Source organism: Hippocampus bargibanti, linkage group LG05 (assembly GCF_051943395.1).
Source record: "Hippocampus bargibanti isolate YZ-2025 linkage group LG05, ASM5194339v1, whole genome shotgun sequence".
NCBI lineage: Eukaryota > Metazoa > Chordata > Actinopteri > Syngnathiformes > Syngnathidae > Hippocampus > Hippocampus bargibanti.
In genome coordinates this window covers 10,873,930-10,891,323 of record NC_142738.1, presented here as the reverse complement: position 1 = coordinate 10,891,323, position 17,394 = coordinate 10,873,930, and the positions used below count along the sequence as shown (strand labels likewise).

At 39.9% G+C, this 17,394-nt stretch overlaps 1 protein-coding gene across 3 annotated transcripts; it reads left to right on the top strand.

Annotated features, from left to right (window-relative positions):
• Nucleotides 1-2,308: 2,308 nt before the first annotated feature.
• Nucleotides 2,309-16,809, top strand: clpxb (caseinolytic mitochondrial matrix peptidase chaperone subunit Xb). 3 transcript variants are annotated; one of them, XM_088996725.1, is made up of 15 exons: nt 2,309-2,457; nt 3,181-3,257; nt 4,519-4,679; nt 4,784-4,898; nt 6,577-6,731; nt 6,837-6,996; nt 7,315-7,356; nt 8,072-8,248; nt 8,349-8,513; nt 9,258-9,346; nt 11,338-11,502; nt 11,589-11,888; nt 12,596-12,688; nt 13,269-13,375; nt 15,538-16,809. In XM_088996725.1, the coding sequence occupies exons 2-15, from the start codon at nt 3,203-3,205 to the stop codon at nt 15,626-15,628; spliced, it is 1,875 nt and encodes a 624-aa protein (XP_088852851.1). In that variant the 5' UTR covers nt 2,309-2,457; nt 3,181-3,202; the 3' UTR covers nt 15,629-16,809. The 3 variants fall into 3 exon arrangements, with proteins under 3 accessions (XP_088852851.1, XP_088852850.1, XP_088852852.1); XM_088996724.1 differs by having other exon boundaries at nt 2,312-2,708; XM_088996726.1 differs by lacking the exon at nt 7,315-7,356 and having other exon boundaries at nt 2,312-2,708.
• The last annotated feature ends 585 nt before the right edge of the window (nt 16,810-17,394 follow it).

Below are 17,394 nucleotides of genomic sequence, written 5' to 3'. Positions count from 1 at the left end.
GGAGTGAGGACTCTTTTCAAAAGAAACTTAATTAGCTGGGTCAGACTGACCCGTGTCAAAGGGACCAAGGATTTAACTGTTCCAAAAGGAGAATAATGAGTAATAATCCAGTCCATGCTGCTGTTACTGCACAGGGAGGGAAAAAACACGATCTTAGATTGTTAAGTGGAAAAAAATGGAGAAGGGAATTAACGTGGATGTTGGAGACATCATTCGAGCTCAGTGGCCATGAACATTTGCTCTTTATCAACACATTGCAACATTTACTGATGTTGCCAAGTTGGACCAAAAACCCCTTTGCTTATTGAGGCTGAATGGATTGGAACACTCAGTGGTGTTATGCAGCAATTCTCTCTCTCTACAAAGACACACACACACAGACACACACAGACACACACTCGGAGGACAAGATCAAAGGACACAGACCAAGTGTGAAGTGGCCAAAAGCTGTCAAAAAAAGAGAGTGGGAAACCGTCAATAACGTTGTGACCAAAATCCTGGAGCAACTAATGGGCACAGCAGGAAAAAAAAGCTGTAAAATATTGGTGAAATCATCTATCACTATGGGAAGGAGCACTTTAGAGTGTACATCCGGAAAACCGCCAATGCAAGACCACCACCAACCAAATCCAGGAGGCAGCAAGAGATAGACAGACTGGTCAGAGAAAGAAGGGACCTGCGAAAACAGTGGAAGAAGGAGGAATTTGTTGTGGAAAATTGACAATACTAACCAGTAAAAATGCTGAACCACGGTTGAAATGGTCCGAGGGTCTTAATAAGAAAATCGGTTTTTTTTTTAAAGTTTGTAAATAGCTTTTAATACAAGTCATCTAATTACGTGTATCATAATATAATTTTGCTGGCCAGCTGAATAAACACATGCACATGCAGGATGACATAGAAATTGTATAAAATTCTGATTCATTTGTGTTTAGCATTATTCCCTGCAGCTCATGATGTGAATTTGAATGTGCATTTCTGGACATTGGCAGCCCCTGTGAACTGAACTGAATTACATTTCAGCAAGTTAGACAGAACACCAAATCGGGAAAAAATGGATTTTGGAATGAAATTCCAGATTGCATCTGGGCTACTCAGATAATTATGCAGCCAGTTAATCTTGAACGTGTAGTTTAGAGAAGTAAAGTCCAAAACATTTTGGCCTCCCTTTAGTGTCCTGGATATGACAATGTCACGGTTTGCAAGGTGGTGATGGCAGTTGTGGATCCCAAAAAGCAGGCAGAAGGGAGCAGCAGGAACAAAATCTAAAACATCAAAGTCATTCAAACAGAAAAACACGAAATATCAAATAAAGACCAAGAGTAAAAGTCTGCCAAGATGGAACAAACACATGCACAGCATACAATTGCATACAAAGCATACAACAATGACCCGGAAGCGAATGGTCGTGCCGGGAGTCCTTTTGAGTGTCACTGATTGGGAAGGACCAGCACCTGCGAGGCAGCAGGCAGGGCTGACAGCGCTACCCGTTGGTCGCCAATCCAAACTTGGCAGTCCGCCACTGATCTGGACGACCAGCACTTGTGCAGGCGGGGTCGACAGCGCCACCCGTTGGTCGCCAACCAGATCATGACACACAAGAGTTTCTTATATAATGAGTTTGATTTTTCCATGCAAAGTTATAAATTATTTTTTCCATTGTCTTACTTGTACTTGGTTCCACATTTAAAGCCATTGTAGGATATACAAACCGAGAGATGGCTGCAGTGCCGAGTATGCAAATTGCCAAACGAACGTTCGTTTGGCAATTTGCAGCCAATCAGAAGCCGGTTTCGAGCTTCGAACTATACCATGACTGTAAAGTGTATTTGAGAGTTTTGAAAGGCGCTTAGAAAGAGGAGTCCACGAGTCTTGTAAAGGTTTGCTTGTGGCTTTTGCGCTATTGAATAAAACAAACGTTTGATTTGAATTTTTTTTTTTTTTCTTGAAGAAGTTGTCAGCCACCCGGGCCGAGACGTTTTGAAAGTTGTATGCCCGACGTAAAAGTTGCACGCCCCGGGCCTCTGGGCAAACGTCATTTCAACCACTGAGTAAGCCCATCGTTTCCAGGAGATGTATTCATCTTGAGCTACTTAATTGCATCCTGCACTTCAACTAGACTGATTGGTTGATCACATCGTTTTTTCTCGTTAATGTTAATAGTTTTATTGAAATAATGGATTCTAAAATTGAAACTGGCTCTGTATTTTGAGAATATGATCCGCAGATGCTCGGACCAATAACGTAGCTCCTCGTTGGGTCGTAACTGCTGTCCCCCCCTAGCGTTAAACCACAATAACGACAACATAAACATATAGTCAAATTTGGCTTCTCTCGAAGAAGAGCACCTCCTTCCAGAGTATTGAGCAAGCACTGCAGATCTGAAAAATTGTGGATACGCAAGACTCCATGTCATTTTTCTTCGTAGCGAAATCGCACCTACGCGCAAGCAAGAAGGCGAGTTTACTAGCTAGCTATCTCGCTAGCCAGTCGCAGTCGGGGCAACCGACCTACTTCATAACGTCGCTTACATCATACCTGGGAAGCAGTAGCCCGCTACAAACCGAGCCTTTCCATTCCGCGAGACCGGTATTGCCATATTAGTATGCCAACAAAGGTGAACCTGTCACATTGAACTACTGAGAATTCAAGCCATTTATTTTCAAGCAAGGGAGCTGTCAAAACTACAGCTGGTTTCGTCATTCCTCGTGAGTAGAACCAGAAATTGCTTTCAGTGCTGCTGCATTCATTATTTTTCGCCAAATGGCAGAGTTAAATCGATTTAAACCCTTCTGCCACTGTGACAGACTTCCTATCCAAGACACTTGTTTGATGAGGGACAAATATAATGTAACGCTGGCCCAGGCCTAGCATATGTTAGATACCTCCTGCTCACATAACCTAGCCGAGCTGCGTTGTTTACGTTTCGATGTTTTTGCCACTTAATTCTAGATGTCAGTATACGACGATATTTAAGAATAATATCCCACCCAGTTAGTGTTTTCCACGTTGTTGAAATAACAAACTAGGTAAATTTCAGTATTTATTAGCCAGTGACCTGATGCGCTAATGCTAACCGTGACGCTGTAGTTATGAAATGGTTTAGCTTTGCACGCCATCCCACCCAATGACAGCAACATGTTAATTTAACCATGTTTGTGCCTACAAATGTGCTTTCAGGATTTTGACACAAAAAGGAGTTATGTCCTGCCCATGTAGCTCGGCTGCAAGGTTGTTCATAAATACAGCTCAACGAGGTGAGGAATGCTGAAGCTGCATGACATTGTTGTTTTGCCAAATTGGAGTAGGAAAGTAGGTCTCAAGCTAATATAACACAGAGGGTAGTTTGTTTTGACATGTCAAGCAACTTAAAACGCAAAGTATTTTTAAGTCACGCGTTTGAAACGCAAACCAATTGATATGAAATTCCACAAGGTAATTATTATTATTTTGTTACGATTTGAAGAACGAAACGCATTATGACTTTGACGACGTGTACCCCGTAACGCGACGGACAGACATTCGTTGCTGCACCGTCATAATCTAATTCAGTTACTCAATTCTTGGGCTAAGGCCATAAATTGCTTGAGTGGCACAAATATGTACTCATATAAGATTATTGTTCCTGAAGAATAGTATGACTCCACTCAAAGTTGACAAAAATAGTCCTCCAAATATTTACTTCAGTGAGCCATAAATACAATAAACTAATATAAATAATAAAGTGTTGACCAATTAGCAAGTCAATGAAGTTTAATAATGAGTCTGAATGTAACACAAAATATAAATATAAAAATCAAATTATACGTTTCAGTTCTTCTTTTCCTTTCGGCTTTTCCCTTCAAGGGGTTGCCACAGCAAATCAGTGTCCTCCATCTTTAGAGGTATGATCAGTTATTGTCCAAAAATAATTTAATAATTAATAATAATAATTTTACCTGAATTCTATCGCTGGTGTTAGGCAGAATCTTAGTGTTTCCGAAATCCACACTTTTCAAAAATCAGGCTTGATTATTATCAGTGCACCAACAACATTTTCAACACACGAGATTGGTAACAAATTTCTTTTCATTTCTCTTAGGTATACAATACTTTGTTTTTAGTTTTTCAATCCCACCCACTACACCTCAAATTGCTGCTGTGGATTGCAAATTTACCCATTCAAGGCCTTCTGATTCTGATTCTGAAATACAGACTTATGGTTGGTCCACTGAATTATAGCAATTTGGAAAAAAGATGACCTGATTAAACCATTCCTCTTTAGGAAAATTTAAGCAATACTTTTTCAAGGAATTTGATAAGCGTAATGCCGTTTCGTATTGCTTTGGTTGCATGTGAAGCAGCTGAGAGAATCTGTTTCAATCCATTTTTTAATCTATGGCTAGCAATTGTGTCATTCATTTTTGTAGCTTTTGGAATAATTTTAGAAATGAAATGGATTATTATTATTATTATTCTTTACTTTTGCCTTTTATAGTACATTTTGAGTCGAAGGGTGTGTTGCTATCTCCACTCTAGGATTGTCCTGCTCACGCTTGCAGTTTTATTCTCTGAGTCGTCATGGCTCAAGGGACGCTCATCTATTGCCCCACGTGCGGGTGAGATCATTTTCTGAGACAGCCATCTGCTTTGCCTCCAAAGATGGCACCACAAAGGATACGGGGAACGATAGCGGAAAGGTAATCTTTTAAAACCCCTTCTCCTATATTTTTTTTGGCCTTCTGCTCTATACATAGTTGGTTGCGGAGATTATGTACAGTACTACAGTATTGTGTTTACACAGAAAAGCATCAGTGAGACGAAGAGGGCCTCGGGTTCCGGAGGATCTGGCAAGGGAGGAAATCAGCTCCGTTGCCCCAAATGTGGAGATCCCTGCACACATGTGGAGACGTTTGTTTGTGAGTAAACATGGCACTGGCGTAAATTGGCTCACGTGGAGACGCTCAGTGAAATATATTTCTCTAACTACCCAAACCATAAATTAACGATTGACACTAGTTTGAATTACACTTGGGATTTTGGATTCTATATTTGAGCGCGGCTGTGATTGCATAACCTGTGTGCAAGTGATTTCAGCTTGTGGCAATGCTCCATTCATGACTTCTTGGAAATAGGATAAATATACCTTGTGAATTTCCGGAGTATGACCTCAATGCATTCCAGTTGTAAAGAGATAAAAAGAAAAAAAAACATGAGTGACAGTCTCATGAACCACAAGCATGCTTTTTTTAAGGATTTGACATACACGGCAGCCCCCATGCTAAAATGAAATGCACTATGAAATTATTGTGCAAATAATAACGGAAGACGTGTCAGAGATGTCTGTTCGTACACTGTGAACAAAGGCTCGAACACAGGAAGGATGTTTTTTTTTTACTGCCGGCAGGGGACCTAGCCATTCATGACTGACGTCCAACTTCTGCAGCCCTCTCCCAAGCTACTTATTGAGAGGATTGGATTGGATTGGATTTGCCTTTATTAGTCTCGCAGTGGAGAAATTTACTTTTCACAGCAGCGAAGTTATGAAAGAAATGAAAGTAGAAAAGCAAAACACAGGAGCTGCTGGAAAGGCAGCCACTCTCGCGGCGCCGTCTTGAAGTCAAAAGAACACAAAAAAAAAACTAAATAACATGACAACACAAAGACACAGAGAGACATTCATTCTTAAGCACTTTCTGTACCCTCTTTGTTACATAAAGCATAAAGCATAGTATATGCAAATTTAAAGGACAACCGACGCCTCCTGACAAGTTGTGTCCATAATTTGTAAAATCACTTCAAACAACATTTTTTTACAAAGATTCCACGGCATATAGCTATAGTTTACGTTTTAAGACTCGCGCTGAATATTCAGGAAGTCTTGTTTTCGAGTTGATGACGATGCCTGACGTGACGTCACGTCTGGAACGCCCCTGACCGAGAAAGCGACACACGATGCATTTTGGGTACTTTGTTTGGTCTGAAAACTTTGTGTTGTTCCGTGTTGATGGCGAAATTACAAGGAAAACACATAAATAATGCGGTGGTGAATCGTTTTGTGTTGCACCAAGACTACTATTTGATAATAGTTGACACAAATTCCCAGCAGCCAAATCAGCCCATTTCCAACGGAGCTTGGGCGCCATCTTGTGCATTTTCTGGGACGCTATATTGCAGTCTAGACGCCTCAAAATGACACAGAAATACTTCTTTAATCGATTGCAAACATTTATGCTTTCCTCTTCAGAACTATTTCAATCATATTCAAGAAAGCATCTTCTCCGAATCTGAAGACATTGTTTTGATTCTAGAGCAAGGCAATACGTCATGGCGTGACGCCATTTCCGGAGTCATTTTGAAGTAGTTTTTGGACACTTCAAGTCATTTTTATTGGTGTTTTGCATTTGACTAAAAATGTCAGCCTCTGTGTTGTGGGTATTTTAGAGGCTATAAAACGTTTTTTTTTTATGTCAGTTAGGAAACAAAAAAAATGGTGTTGGTCGATTTTTTTTAATGTACTTTTATAATATTGTAACCATACATTTGTTGTATTGTTTTTGTCTAATTTGTTATGTGTCTGAATTGCTTTTCCCTTAGCATCAACACGATTCGTCAAATGTGAAAAATGCCACCACTTTTTTGTGGTATTGTCTGAGACGGACTCCAAGAAGGGACTAAACAAGGAGCCCGAGTCGGCTGCGGAGGCTGTGAAACTGGCTTTTGCACAGAAACCTCCCCCTCCCCCCAAGAAGGTGACAAGCAAACCAAATAAATGAAATACGTTCATTTTCATCTGTTTGATTTTTATTCCACGATATATTCGTGCTCATTGATTATGCCCCCTTTCCCCACCTCAGATATACGCTTACCTTGACAAGTATGTCGTGGGACAGTCATTTGCTAAGAAGGTGCTGGCCGTGGCTGTGTACAATCACTACAAGCGAATCTACAACAATATCCCCGCTGGTAGTCGGCAGCAGGTGGAGGTGGAAAAACAACCCTCTCTGACACCCCGGGGTCAGTACTGCTTCTTTGCCAATGTTATTTTTGCTTTGGCAGCGTGAAATCAATTAAAAGCTAACTTTAAAATAAATTAAAGAGGTGCGTTTAAACTTGATTTGCCGAAAAGAGCAGTGTTTACCGCTGCTTACTTGTAAAATGGAGAAGTGATTGCGGTGGTTGTGCAATTTTTGCTTACTATGTTGAGGCTGTATAATTTGGCATTTGTTCAATAATTATGTCACACAGTATGAATTGAATTGTGGGTACAACGTTGCTAATGTGTGTAGCGGTTCTGATCATATTGATGTGAGCGCTTTGATCCTCTCCCTGTAGAGCTAGAGATGAGAAGACGAGAGGATGAATACAGATTCACAAGTAAGTGATCGGGCCGACGTCGTTATTCCTTTGCAGTATGTCGCTTTTATTTTATTGTCTCGCTGGTTAATTGCCGTAAATTGTACAAATGCCAAAATCTTACAGACCTGATTCTTTTTTTTTCTCGCCATCTCTGTCCAATAACATCTGAATGCAGGTTGAAATGGAAAAAAAAGAGATGATCTTATAATCTATTACTGCTTCATGATAACTATTTCTTCTGAAAATGTACATGGATTTAGCACCCCCTTTATCATGCAAATAAATAATTGTTCTGTGGGGCAGCAGGCTAAACACAAAAGTGTTTAAACTTTATTCTTTCGGAGATTCAACAAAGTGAGGATGTGCAAGCAGCACGTCTAACACTTGTTGAATCTGCTGCACTGTGTGCCTTGACCTCCCTGGCACAAGATTTCTAAACTGTGCCAGATACTCTGCCGACAAAATATAAAGTATCCCACTGACCTACATTCACATCTGCACTTTGCTATTTACACTCTTGCAGTCCTCACTTGACACATCCACGCTGGCAAGGACGCCGCCATCTTTATTTTTAGTCTCAGTCTACTTTATTTCATGATTGAAGAAATGACCCATTTCACAGTGTTGCTGTTTTTAACTCCAATTCATAGCTAATTGGAAATCTCAGCGCTTGTCAGGAATAGAATGAATCTGTCATTTAATGTCACATCACTTTTTTGTTTTGTGGATGCAGAATTGCTGCAGATCGCAGGGATCAGCCCCCATGGCAACGCTTTGGGAGCCTCCATGCAGCAGCAGAGCAACCAGCAAGCGCCCCAAGAGCGACGGGGCGGGGAGGTCCTGGACTCCACACATGCCGACATTAAACTGGAGAAGAGCAACATCATACTTCTTGGTCCGACTGGCTCAGGTACCATATTTTCACAACTGCACTTCTCCGCTTGTCATGTTTCACAGATGTCATACTTGAAAGTTTTAACATTCAAATGGGCTGGTTGTTATTTTCACAGGGAAAACGTTGTTGGCGCAGACGCTGGCTCGCTGCCTGGATGTCCCCTTTGCCATATGCGACTGCACCACTCTCACTCAAGCCGGTTACGTGGGAGAGGACATCGAGTCAGTTATTGCCAAGCTTCTGCAGGATGCCAACTACTCTGTGGAGAAAGCACAGCAAGGTTGTTGGGAATGGGGAAAACGGAGACTAAGATTTTCAACACCATTTTATCACAATATTATTTTCAATTTCCGGCAGTTGAGTGGCCCAAAAATATTTTTTTCCCACCCACTGTGGTCATTGCCATAACTGTGGTGCGTGTGTGAAGAGTTTCCTCTCTTCACTTATCTTTATTTATCTAGGTATTCAGCTATCTGTCTATCTGGCTGTCTAGCTCGCTATCTATCTAGCTATCTGGCTGGCTACCTAGCTAGCACCTATTTGCTATCTATTAGCTATCAAGCTGGCTCACTAGCTATCTAGCTAGCCCACTATTAGCTATCTATTAGCTATCTAGCTGGCAAGCTTTTAGCTCGCTAGTTAGTTTTCTATCTATTTGAGTTATTTCGCGTTGAGTGAACGCTGGCGCATGTGGCTGCCGCTGCTCACCCACAGAAAAACTTCACTCAGTCACTCCTGTGACCGTAAAGTGACCTTGAGAGTTTTGAAAGGCGCTTATAAATAAAATGTATTATTATCATTATCACACCTCTCTGCCCACAACCTGATGAATTTCAAATAATATCCAAAAGCTGCAGCTGTCATAGTAAATGTGGAAAAGTCTTTCTAAAAACACGATGTTTGTGAGATGCACCCTGGTTTTAAAAGCTCAAATAGCAACTCTGGCTTATTACCAAAAAATGAATGTTTTTAGTTTTTAACACAAAGACACAATTTGACCCAAGTTGGATGTCTGTATGTGCAGGTATCGTGTTTCTGGATGAGGTGGACAAGATCGGCAGTGTACCTGGCATCCATCAACTGAGGGATGTGGGAGGAGAAGGAGTCCAGCAGGTCAGAAATTCAAGTGCAGCTCTGCAAGAATTCTTGTTGTAATTATATATATAATCAGTGTTTGAAATAGCGTCTGCCCAGTGGCTCAGGGTGTACAGCTTTTACGTCGGGCGTACAACTTTCAAACCGTCTCAATTTTTTTACATTTATTTATATATTTTCTTCCAATCAAACGTTAGTTTCATTCATTCAAGCAAACCGCTACAAGCCACGTGGACTCCACTTTCAAGTACACTTCAGTCAAGGTGTAGTCTGAAGCACGAAACAGACTTCTGATTGGCTGCCGGTGCCGAGTATGCAAATTGTCAAACAGGCTTCTGATTGGCTGCCGGTGCCGAGTATGCATACTCTGCAAAACATTTGCATACTCGGCAAGCCCTATGCTAAAATAAATGCAAGTGAAAAAAGTAACGTATTTTCCGTTGTATAAGGCGCACTGGAATATAAGGCGCCCCCCCAATGAATGTTGTATTTTCAAACTTTTTCCATATATATATATATTTTGCTATGCTTAGAATATCTTGTTTTCTATCCTTCCTCCCCACCCCATCCCCTTTCAAATTGCTGCTGTGGACTGCAAATTTCCCCATTGTGGGACAAATAAAGGTTTTCTGATGCTGATTATATAAGGCACACCGGAATATAAGGCACACCTTCAATGAATATAAAAGGCTTTCCAAATATAATATATAAATATACAAAACTTTTGCAAATATAAGGCACACCACATTTTAAGGCGTTACATTAGAGGCTGGGTTACGCACTAACTTCTACAGAGGGAAATGGAATCAATGGCTGATGACAGTAGTTGCCAGACCTGTTGTGTCTCAATAATAATAATAATAATAATAATAATAACACATTTATTTCTAAGTGACTTTCAATATTCCTTCATATATAAGGCGCACCTGCTTATAAGGCACAGGGTCATCTTTTGAAGAAAATGAAGACTTTTGGGCGCTCCTTATACTTTGGAAAATACAGTATTTATTGTATTTGGAAAACTTGTTTCATTCATTGAAGGAGCTCCTTATAGTTAGGTGCGCCTTATATAGGTAACATCCAAGTTAGTACCGGGTTCCGCTCCGACAAAACGGTCATAAGTCAAATGGTCGCAAGTCGAAATCCATTCAAAATGGCCGACGTGACGTTTACACGACCGGATAGTATACAATGTTAATCTGTTGTTTTTAAGTAATGTTTTCTATTGAATACTATTATATACCATACTGTTTTCAGTTCATTTATAAATGTTATAACTTTTAGTGTCATTTTTATCATTTCATATTTCGTATTATCAATTTTTATTACTGTATTACTTAATGGAAAATGGTTTACTGTACAGTTCATTTATACATTTTATACTTGACTTTTTAGTGTCGTTTTTATCATTTTATATTTCATATTATCGATTTATATTTTATATTTATATTTTATAAAATAGGTCAAAGAAAACACTTAGACGTAAAGAATTCTGCTGTTGAAAAATCGCTTTCCCTGCTAACGACCAGAAGAGGTCGCCCGACACGCGCGCTTGGACTCAGGCGGACGCCGAATGAAAAAAGCAGTGTACAGTACTACAGGTGATGTTGCAGAGACGGTATCTTCACTGTGTAGCTACTGTATTGTGTAGTCACGCAGTAGATTGCTGTGCGAGTGTGTGACATGCTGGCTGCCCAAAATTGTAGTACGCGTTGCGGTGCCAGGCGTAGAATTAAAAAAAACCATACGACCATGACTGGCGGTCATGGTCATAAGTACGGGTGGTCGTAAATTGCACCGGTCGTAACTCGGATATTACCTGTACAGGTATATGGGAAAAGTTTGAAAATACACCATTCATAGGGGGGACGCCTTATACACTGGAAAATACAGTAATCTTACATGTGTCTCAAACATTAAGAAGCAGAAGTCTTTTTTTTTGTCCCCCCTTTTTTTTTTTTTTTTTTTTTTTTGCTGACTAAGCATTATTATTTGTTTTTATTTCTCAGGGATTGCTTAAACTCTTAGAAGGTACAATTGTCAACGTTCCTGAGAAAAACTCCCGAAAGCTGAGAGGAGAGACCGTGCAGGTGGACACGACTAACATCCTGTTTGTCGCCTCCGGTGCTTTTAATGGACTTGATCGAATTATCAGCAGAAGAAAAAACGAGAAGGTAGTTTTCCACACAACCGTCCGGCCACACACCGACCTGGTTTGTTTGCGTTTGCATTTGTTTTTAATCGTTGTCATTCATTGCAGTATTTAGGTTTTGGAACTCCATCCAATCTGGGCAAAGGTCGTCGCGCGGCAGCTGCAGCAGACTTGGCCAACACCAGCGGCGAAACTGACACGGTGGCTGAGATTGAGCAAAAGGACCGGCTGCTGAAGCACGTGGAAGCAAGAGACCTGATTGAATTTGGAATGATCCCAGAGTTTGTGGGCCGTCTTCCAGTCGTGGTTCCGCTCCACAGTCTGGATGAAGAAACACTCGTTCGGATCTTGACCGAGCCGCGCAATGCTGTGGTGCCTCAGTACCAAGCGTTGTTCAGCATGGATAAGGTAAGGAAGAAGCACATTTCTGTCAACCTGCGAGACACTGTGACCTTACTGAAGGCTCAATTTTTCCTAACTTACTGAGAAAAAAAACATGCGTGTTTAATATTTCATTGCGCGATTTTATGAACAAAATTTCACGTTAGCATTAATACAAGTTACAACATATTTCTAGCAATAATCCAGTAGGTTCTTTGTTGTAGAGCATGGTGGCTTTTTTTTGTCTGTGGACAACAATTCATTTGAAGGGTTCAGTTGATAGCATTCCCCATCATTCATTTTCACCTGCAAATATGAAACTAGAGTGTTGTCTGCCGTGCTTTTTCTGTACTCAGTGTTTATCTTTCTAGCAAGTACGGCGAAAAAAAAACACGGTAAAATGTTTCATTTAACTGATTTCAAAATAAAATCCCATTTGACCCGACCTTGTCTTCTCGTAACTTTTGTTTCCTGAGACCTTTTGCACTGACTTGTTTTCTCGCTTTTTACAAATAGCAATATTTGTTATCATTAACACTACTGCTAATATTTAATTACGAAAACGGAATCGTACAAACTTTTTTGTATGCCGTACACATCTAAAAATGTGCAAAAATCGTACAGAATACGGCAACATACGGCCGTTTGACAGATATGGAAGCAGCTTTAAGAGGATTTTTATGATTTTCCAAGTGTTTTAACAAAAATACATAAAAAAATGTTTTTGATTTCAGTGTGAACTCAATGTGACCCAAGATGCCTTGAAGGCCATCGCTCGCATGGCTCTGGAGAGAAAAACTGGAGCTCGTGGCCTCAGATCAATTATGGTGTGTAATTTGGCATTTTGTGTGTCAAGAGTTTTCGTTGTTTTTCTTCAGAATTGTCTGTGAACAATTCCACTTCAATATTGTTTTGGGTAGAATTTGGGCTGATGAGTTGTTTTTAACTTTCTCTACATTTTGTGTATGGGGCATTGATGTTCATGATGAATCTATGAATCTTCGTGACAAAACTGAGCTGTATGTGATATAAGGATTAAGCCGAAACAATCAACAAAATAACCCCAAAAAAATTTGACGACAGAATTTCTGCTGAAATGTCACTCACCGTTGGAAAAAAAACATTTCAAAAGCGGGATGCAACGATGAAATTAATCATGTCACACTTATGATGTAGGGTGTGATTTATCTATTTTAAAGCCAAACTAACTATTGGCGGATGGTCACCTCATGTGGACAAAAACAATACCGGTACATTACATACACATTTTGTTGTTTAACAATGCTCTGTCAATTTTAGAGTGATTAATTATGATAAAATAAAATCCATAATTGCAGAGCTAATGAAGATAAAAATACCAAATCCTCCATCTGACGCAAAGAATATCTTCCTTTTTTTCCACCACAGGAAAAACTCCTCCTGGAGCCAATGTTTGAGGTGCCGCACTCTGACATCATGACTGTCGAGTTGAACAAAGAGGTCGTCCAAGGGAAGACGCAGCCCAGATACATCAGGTCAGCGTCGTTTTCCGTGTGCGGAAAATGTTCACTCGAAATGGGGTCATCTCGAAGTGATTAACCGTGACCAACAGCATCGTTTTCCACTGCTCGTGTCACAAAAATGAGGAGTAATGTAACTTTTTTTTAACTCACCTACTGCCAAAGAATGTGCAAAATGTGTCCACTCTAGTGCCAGAGTTTTTGTCATTTTCATTCAGATTGCCGGATGCACAGCATACAGGTAACATCCGTGTTACGATCACCCGTACTTAGGACCATGACCGCTAATTCTCTGCCTTGCACCGCAACGCGTGAGCAGCTGGCAAGGCGTACGACAATTTTGGCCAGTCAGCATGTCACACACTCGCACAGCAATCAATTGCGTGACTACACTCAGTACAGTAGTTATACAATACAGATACCGTCGTCTCTGCAACATCTCCTGTAGTACTGTACACTGCTTTTTTCCTTCGGCGTCCGCCTGAGTCCGAGCGTGTGTCTTGGACGACCTCTCCTGGCCGTTGGCAGGGAGAGCGATTTTTTTTTTTTTTTTTTTTTTTTTTTTTTTTTTTTTTTTTTTTTTTTTACTTTTTATTTACATGCTTAATTTTGTATCAGAAAACTTTTACTCCTCCCACAATAGGGAAATTTGCAGTCAACAGCAGCAATTTGAAAGGAGATGGGGGGGGGGTGAAAGGATTAAAAAAACAAGCATAGTAAGAACGTCAGAAGACTGAGATGTTTCATAAACTGTACATAGTGCAATTATCAAATAAAAAATATATTGATATATGTAGCTGTATTGCATCAACATATTTACAGTATAAGTTCAGGTTTTTTTTGTATTCACGTGTGATTATTGAGAAGCCTGACTGTAAGTAAAAGTGTTTTCTTTAACCCACTATACGTCTGTGTAAGCTCTCAGTCGTACAGGAGTGGTCCATCGATGAGAAGGTTTCTTCAGCCGTCACCTGTAAAAAAAGTACAGGTGACGGCTGAAGAAACCTTCTCATCGATTAACCCACTATATAAAATAGAAATAGAAAATATCAATCGATAATATGAAATATAAAATGAAAAAAAATCACAGTAAACGGTGTGTATAAAATTTATAAATGAACTGTACAGTAAACAGTTTTGTATACTTTACAGGTACAGTTATACAGTAATAAAAATTGATAATACGAAATATAAAATGATGAAAACGACACTAAAAGTTATAACATTTATAAATGAACTGTAAACAGTTTGGTGTATATAATAGTATTCAATAGAAAATGTTGCTTAAAAACAACAGATTGACATCGTATACTATCCTGTTGTATCCATTTTGAATGGATTTCGACTTACGGCCGTTTGATTTACGACCGTTTTGTCGGAACGGAATCCAGTCGTAACTCGGATGTTACCCGTCTTGAGTTTTAGGACTACATAAACATTCAATTCAGCGTAAGAAACCTGAGACTCTTTTTTTATTTGACTGAAAAAAAAAGAGTTACTTCCTAACGTCTGTGTAAGCTCTTGGTTGTACAGGAGTGGTCCATTGATGAAAAGGTTTCTTCTGCCGTCATCTGTACTTCTTTGAAGGAGTCGGACGTTTCACTCCTCATCCGAAAAACTTCATCAGCGCACTAAAGTTGTGCTGGTAGCTTTCGTTCGCTGACAAAGCTTTTCGGATGAGGAGCTAAACGTCCCACACCTTCACAGAAGTACAGATGAAGAAATCTTTTCATCAAAGTTAATTCCTAATTTATATGGGTCTGGAGTTATCTGAGGTTGAAATGGGGGTGGCTGGAAAAAATACAATACATACATATTGATTTATATTGCACTTTAACAACCGCTGAAGCTGGAACAAGGCGCTAACATGGACAAAAGGCAAATGCTGCCCCCTTGTGGAAAAGGAAAAAAACATTGCCAGAGGTCTGACCAGCGCTTTATCGGCACACCCCCGCAAAAACAAAACCCGAACAAATTCGGGAAAGGCAGCGAATGAGTTAATACACACCTCAAAATACGACGTTTACATAAGGGACAACAAATCTCTGCTGAGTCACTTCCAATAATTAAGAGCTTTTTATTTTTCCCACTGTGGACTTTATTTTCAGCTCCTCTGAAAAACTTACTTTTTGGTGTCTTTCCATAACCCTAAAACGGGCTCTCCACATTTATTGCAGGACTCCGGCCAAAGAGCAGACAGAAGAGGAATACGATTCAGGCATTGACGAGGAGAACTGGCCGCGACAGGCGGACGCTGCAAACAACTGAACCACGTCATCCATTTCACCTAAAGACAGTTTGTTACTACCCTTTGTGATATTTGGGCTTTTCTTTAAGGCCCCACAAAACAAAATATGGACATTTTATTGGGGATAATGAAGGTGCTTGTGCCTGACGATTATGTCGTCATCATGAACAAGTAACAATCTGGGCTCCTGTGTGTATGAGCGCGCGGGTGTGCGTGCGTGCGTGCGTGTGTCTAGCAGCGCACTTGCAGGTTGGACATATATATTATTATTTCAATCTCTGGTGATTGTTAACATTTTATCTATATAAAGATAATCCTTTTTTTTAAATTTGTGAGCAAGCGTTTCTAGCAAAGAGATTTTGTTCCTTTCTCTTGTGACTGACAGCCCATGTACAAGGGAAGCAAAACAGACCCCCCCTCCAAAAAAGAAGCATGCCTATCAAGCAATTCCTTCTATCAGGATATTCCATCAGCCTGTCAATCATTTGATGACATCCTCTTGACCACCATTGGCAAAATGGTATCCACACTATTCGGACAGTCTGGCTGTCATTGTGCTGCTCTGCTTTTAGCAGTAATGTGGAAACTGATTTTTTTTTTTGATGGCCTTGCAAAAAAGAACAAGTCATAAAGCAAACGTGACTCGAGCAGCTCAACATAAAACTCGCAAGAAGTGATAGGGAGCTTTTAAGTAGCCACAATGGTTATTAGTTCATTTGGTGTTCAGCCCACTTTTTAGACAATGTACTGTATGTCCATTCACGTGTTGATCTCACACTCAAGGGCTGTACACGAAACTGGCTTTAAGTCAATGACATTTAAAGTTTTATGTGTTTATTTCTCTTTACGTCATCCGGATTTTCCATCACTCCCCCAAAAAAATAACAAGAAATTGGAAAGGGATATATCCCAAAAGGACTTTCTAATTATTTTAATGTCTCTCTTGCTCCACTTTTTAGTAACGTCATATTGTGTTACTATCGAGTGGTCTTTGATTAAGATGCTCTCCAACTGAACCACACTGCTTATACATACATCTAAAATATGCTCCGGCATCATGATCGGGTCTCCCTGATTTTTAGTTTCTATTTCTTTCAAAACCGTTTTCTCTATGTTGTCTGTTACACAACACCATCGTCAACCCCACCACATACAATGTCATTGTTCAAAATTTAAATAAAATGTATCTGTATAGACTTTAGCCTCTTGTGACTTTTTGATTTTTTTGGCAATCTGTGAATTTGATAACTGGCTGGGCCTTAATACATCACATTTATAAAAAAGATATACAATTCTTCAGTGTGTTATTGTGCCGGTCCTAAGCCCGGATAGATACAGAGGGTTGTGTTCGGAAGGGCATCCGATGTAAAAGCTTGGCCAAAACAAACATGCGAATCAAACCTCTGAAGATGGAGGACACTGATTCGCTGTGGCGACCCTTTGAAGGGAAAAACCAAAAGGAAAGCAAGAAGATACAATTGATAGTTTTACTATGCAAAATCCACAGAATGTGATTTTATCAGATCATGTGGATAAACAAATATGAAATTATATATATTTTTAAATCTCTTTGAAATTAATTTTTATAATTTGTAATAGAATTGCGGTGACATTGTTCAGACATGCACATTCCACCATGTCTGATCCACTGGTGAAAAGGAGGCTTTCATCCTCATTCATCTAGAACTAAAATGGCTTCAAATGACCTCTACTGGGCGTATTTTAATAAGATTCCACAGCATATAGCTATATTTTACGTTTTAAGACTCGCGCTGAACATTCAGGA

Coding starts and splice junctions, on each gene's coding strand:
- clpxb (XM_088996725.1), top strand. CDS start 3,203: ATGTCCTGCCCATGTAGCTCGGCTGCAAGGTTGTTCATAAATACAGCT. Junction 3,258..4,518: donor CATAAATACAGCTCAACGAG/GTGAGGAATGCT, acceptor TCTCCACTCTAG/GATTGTCCTGCTCACGCTTG. Junction 6,732..6,836: donor CTCCCCCTCCCCCCAAGAAG/GTGACAAGCAAA, acceptor TCCCCACCTCAG/ATATACGCTTACCTTGACAA.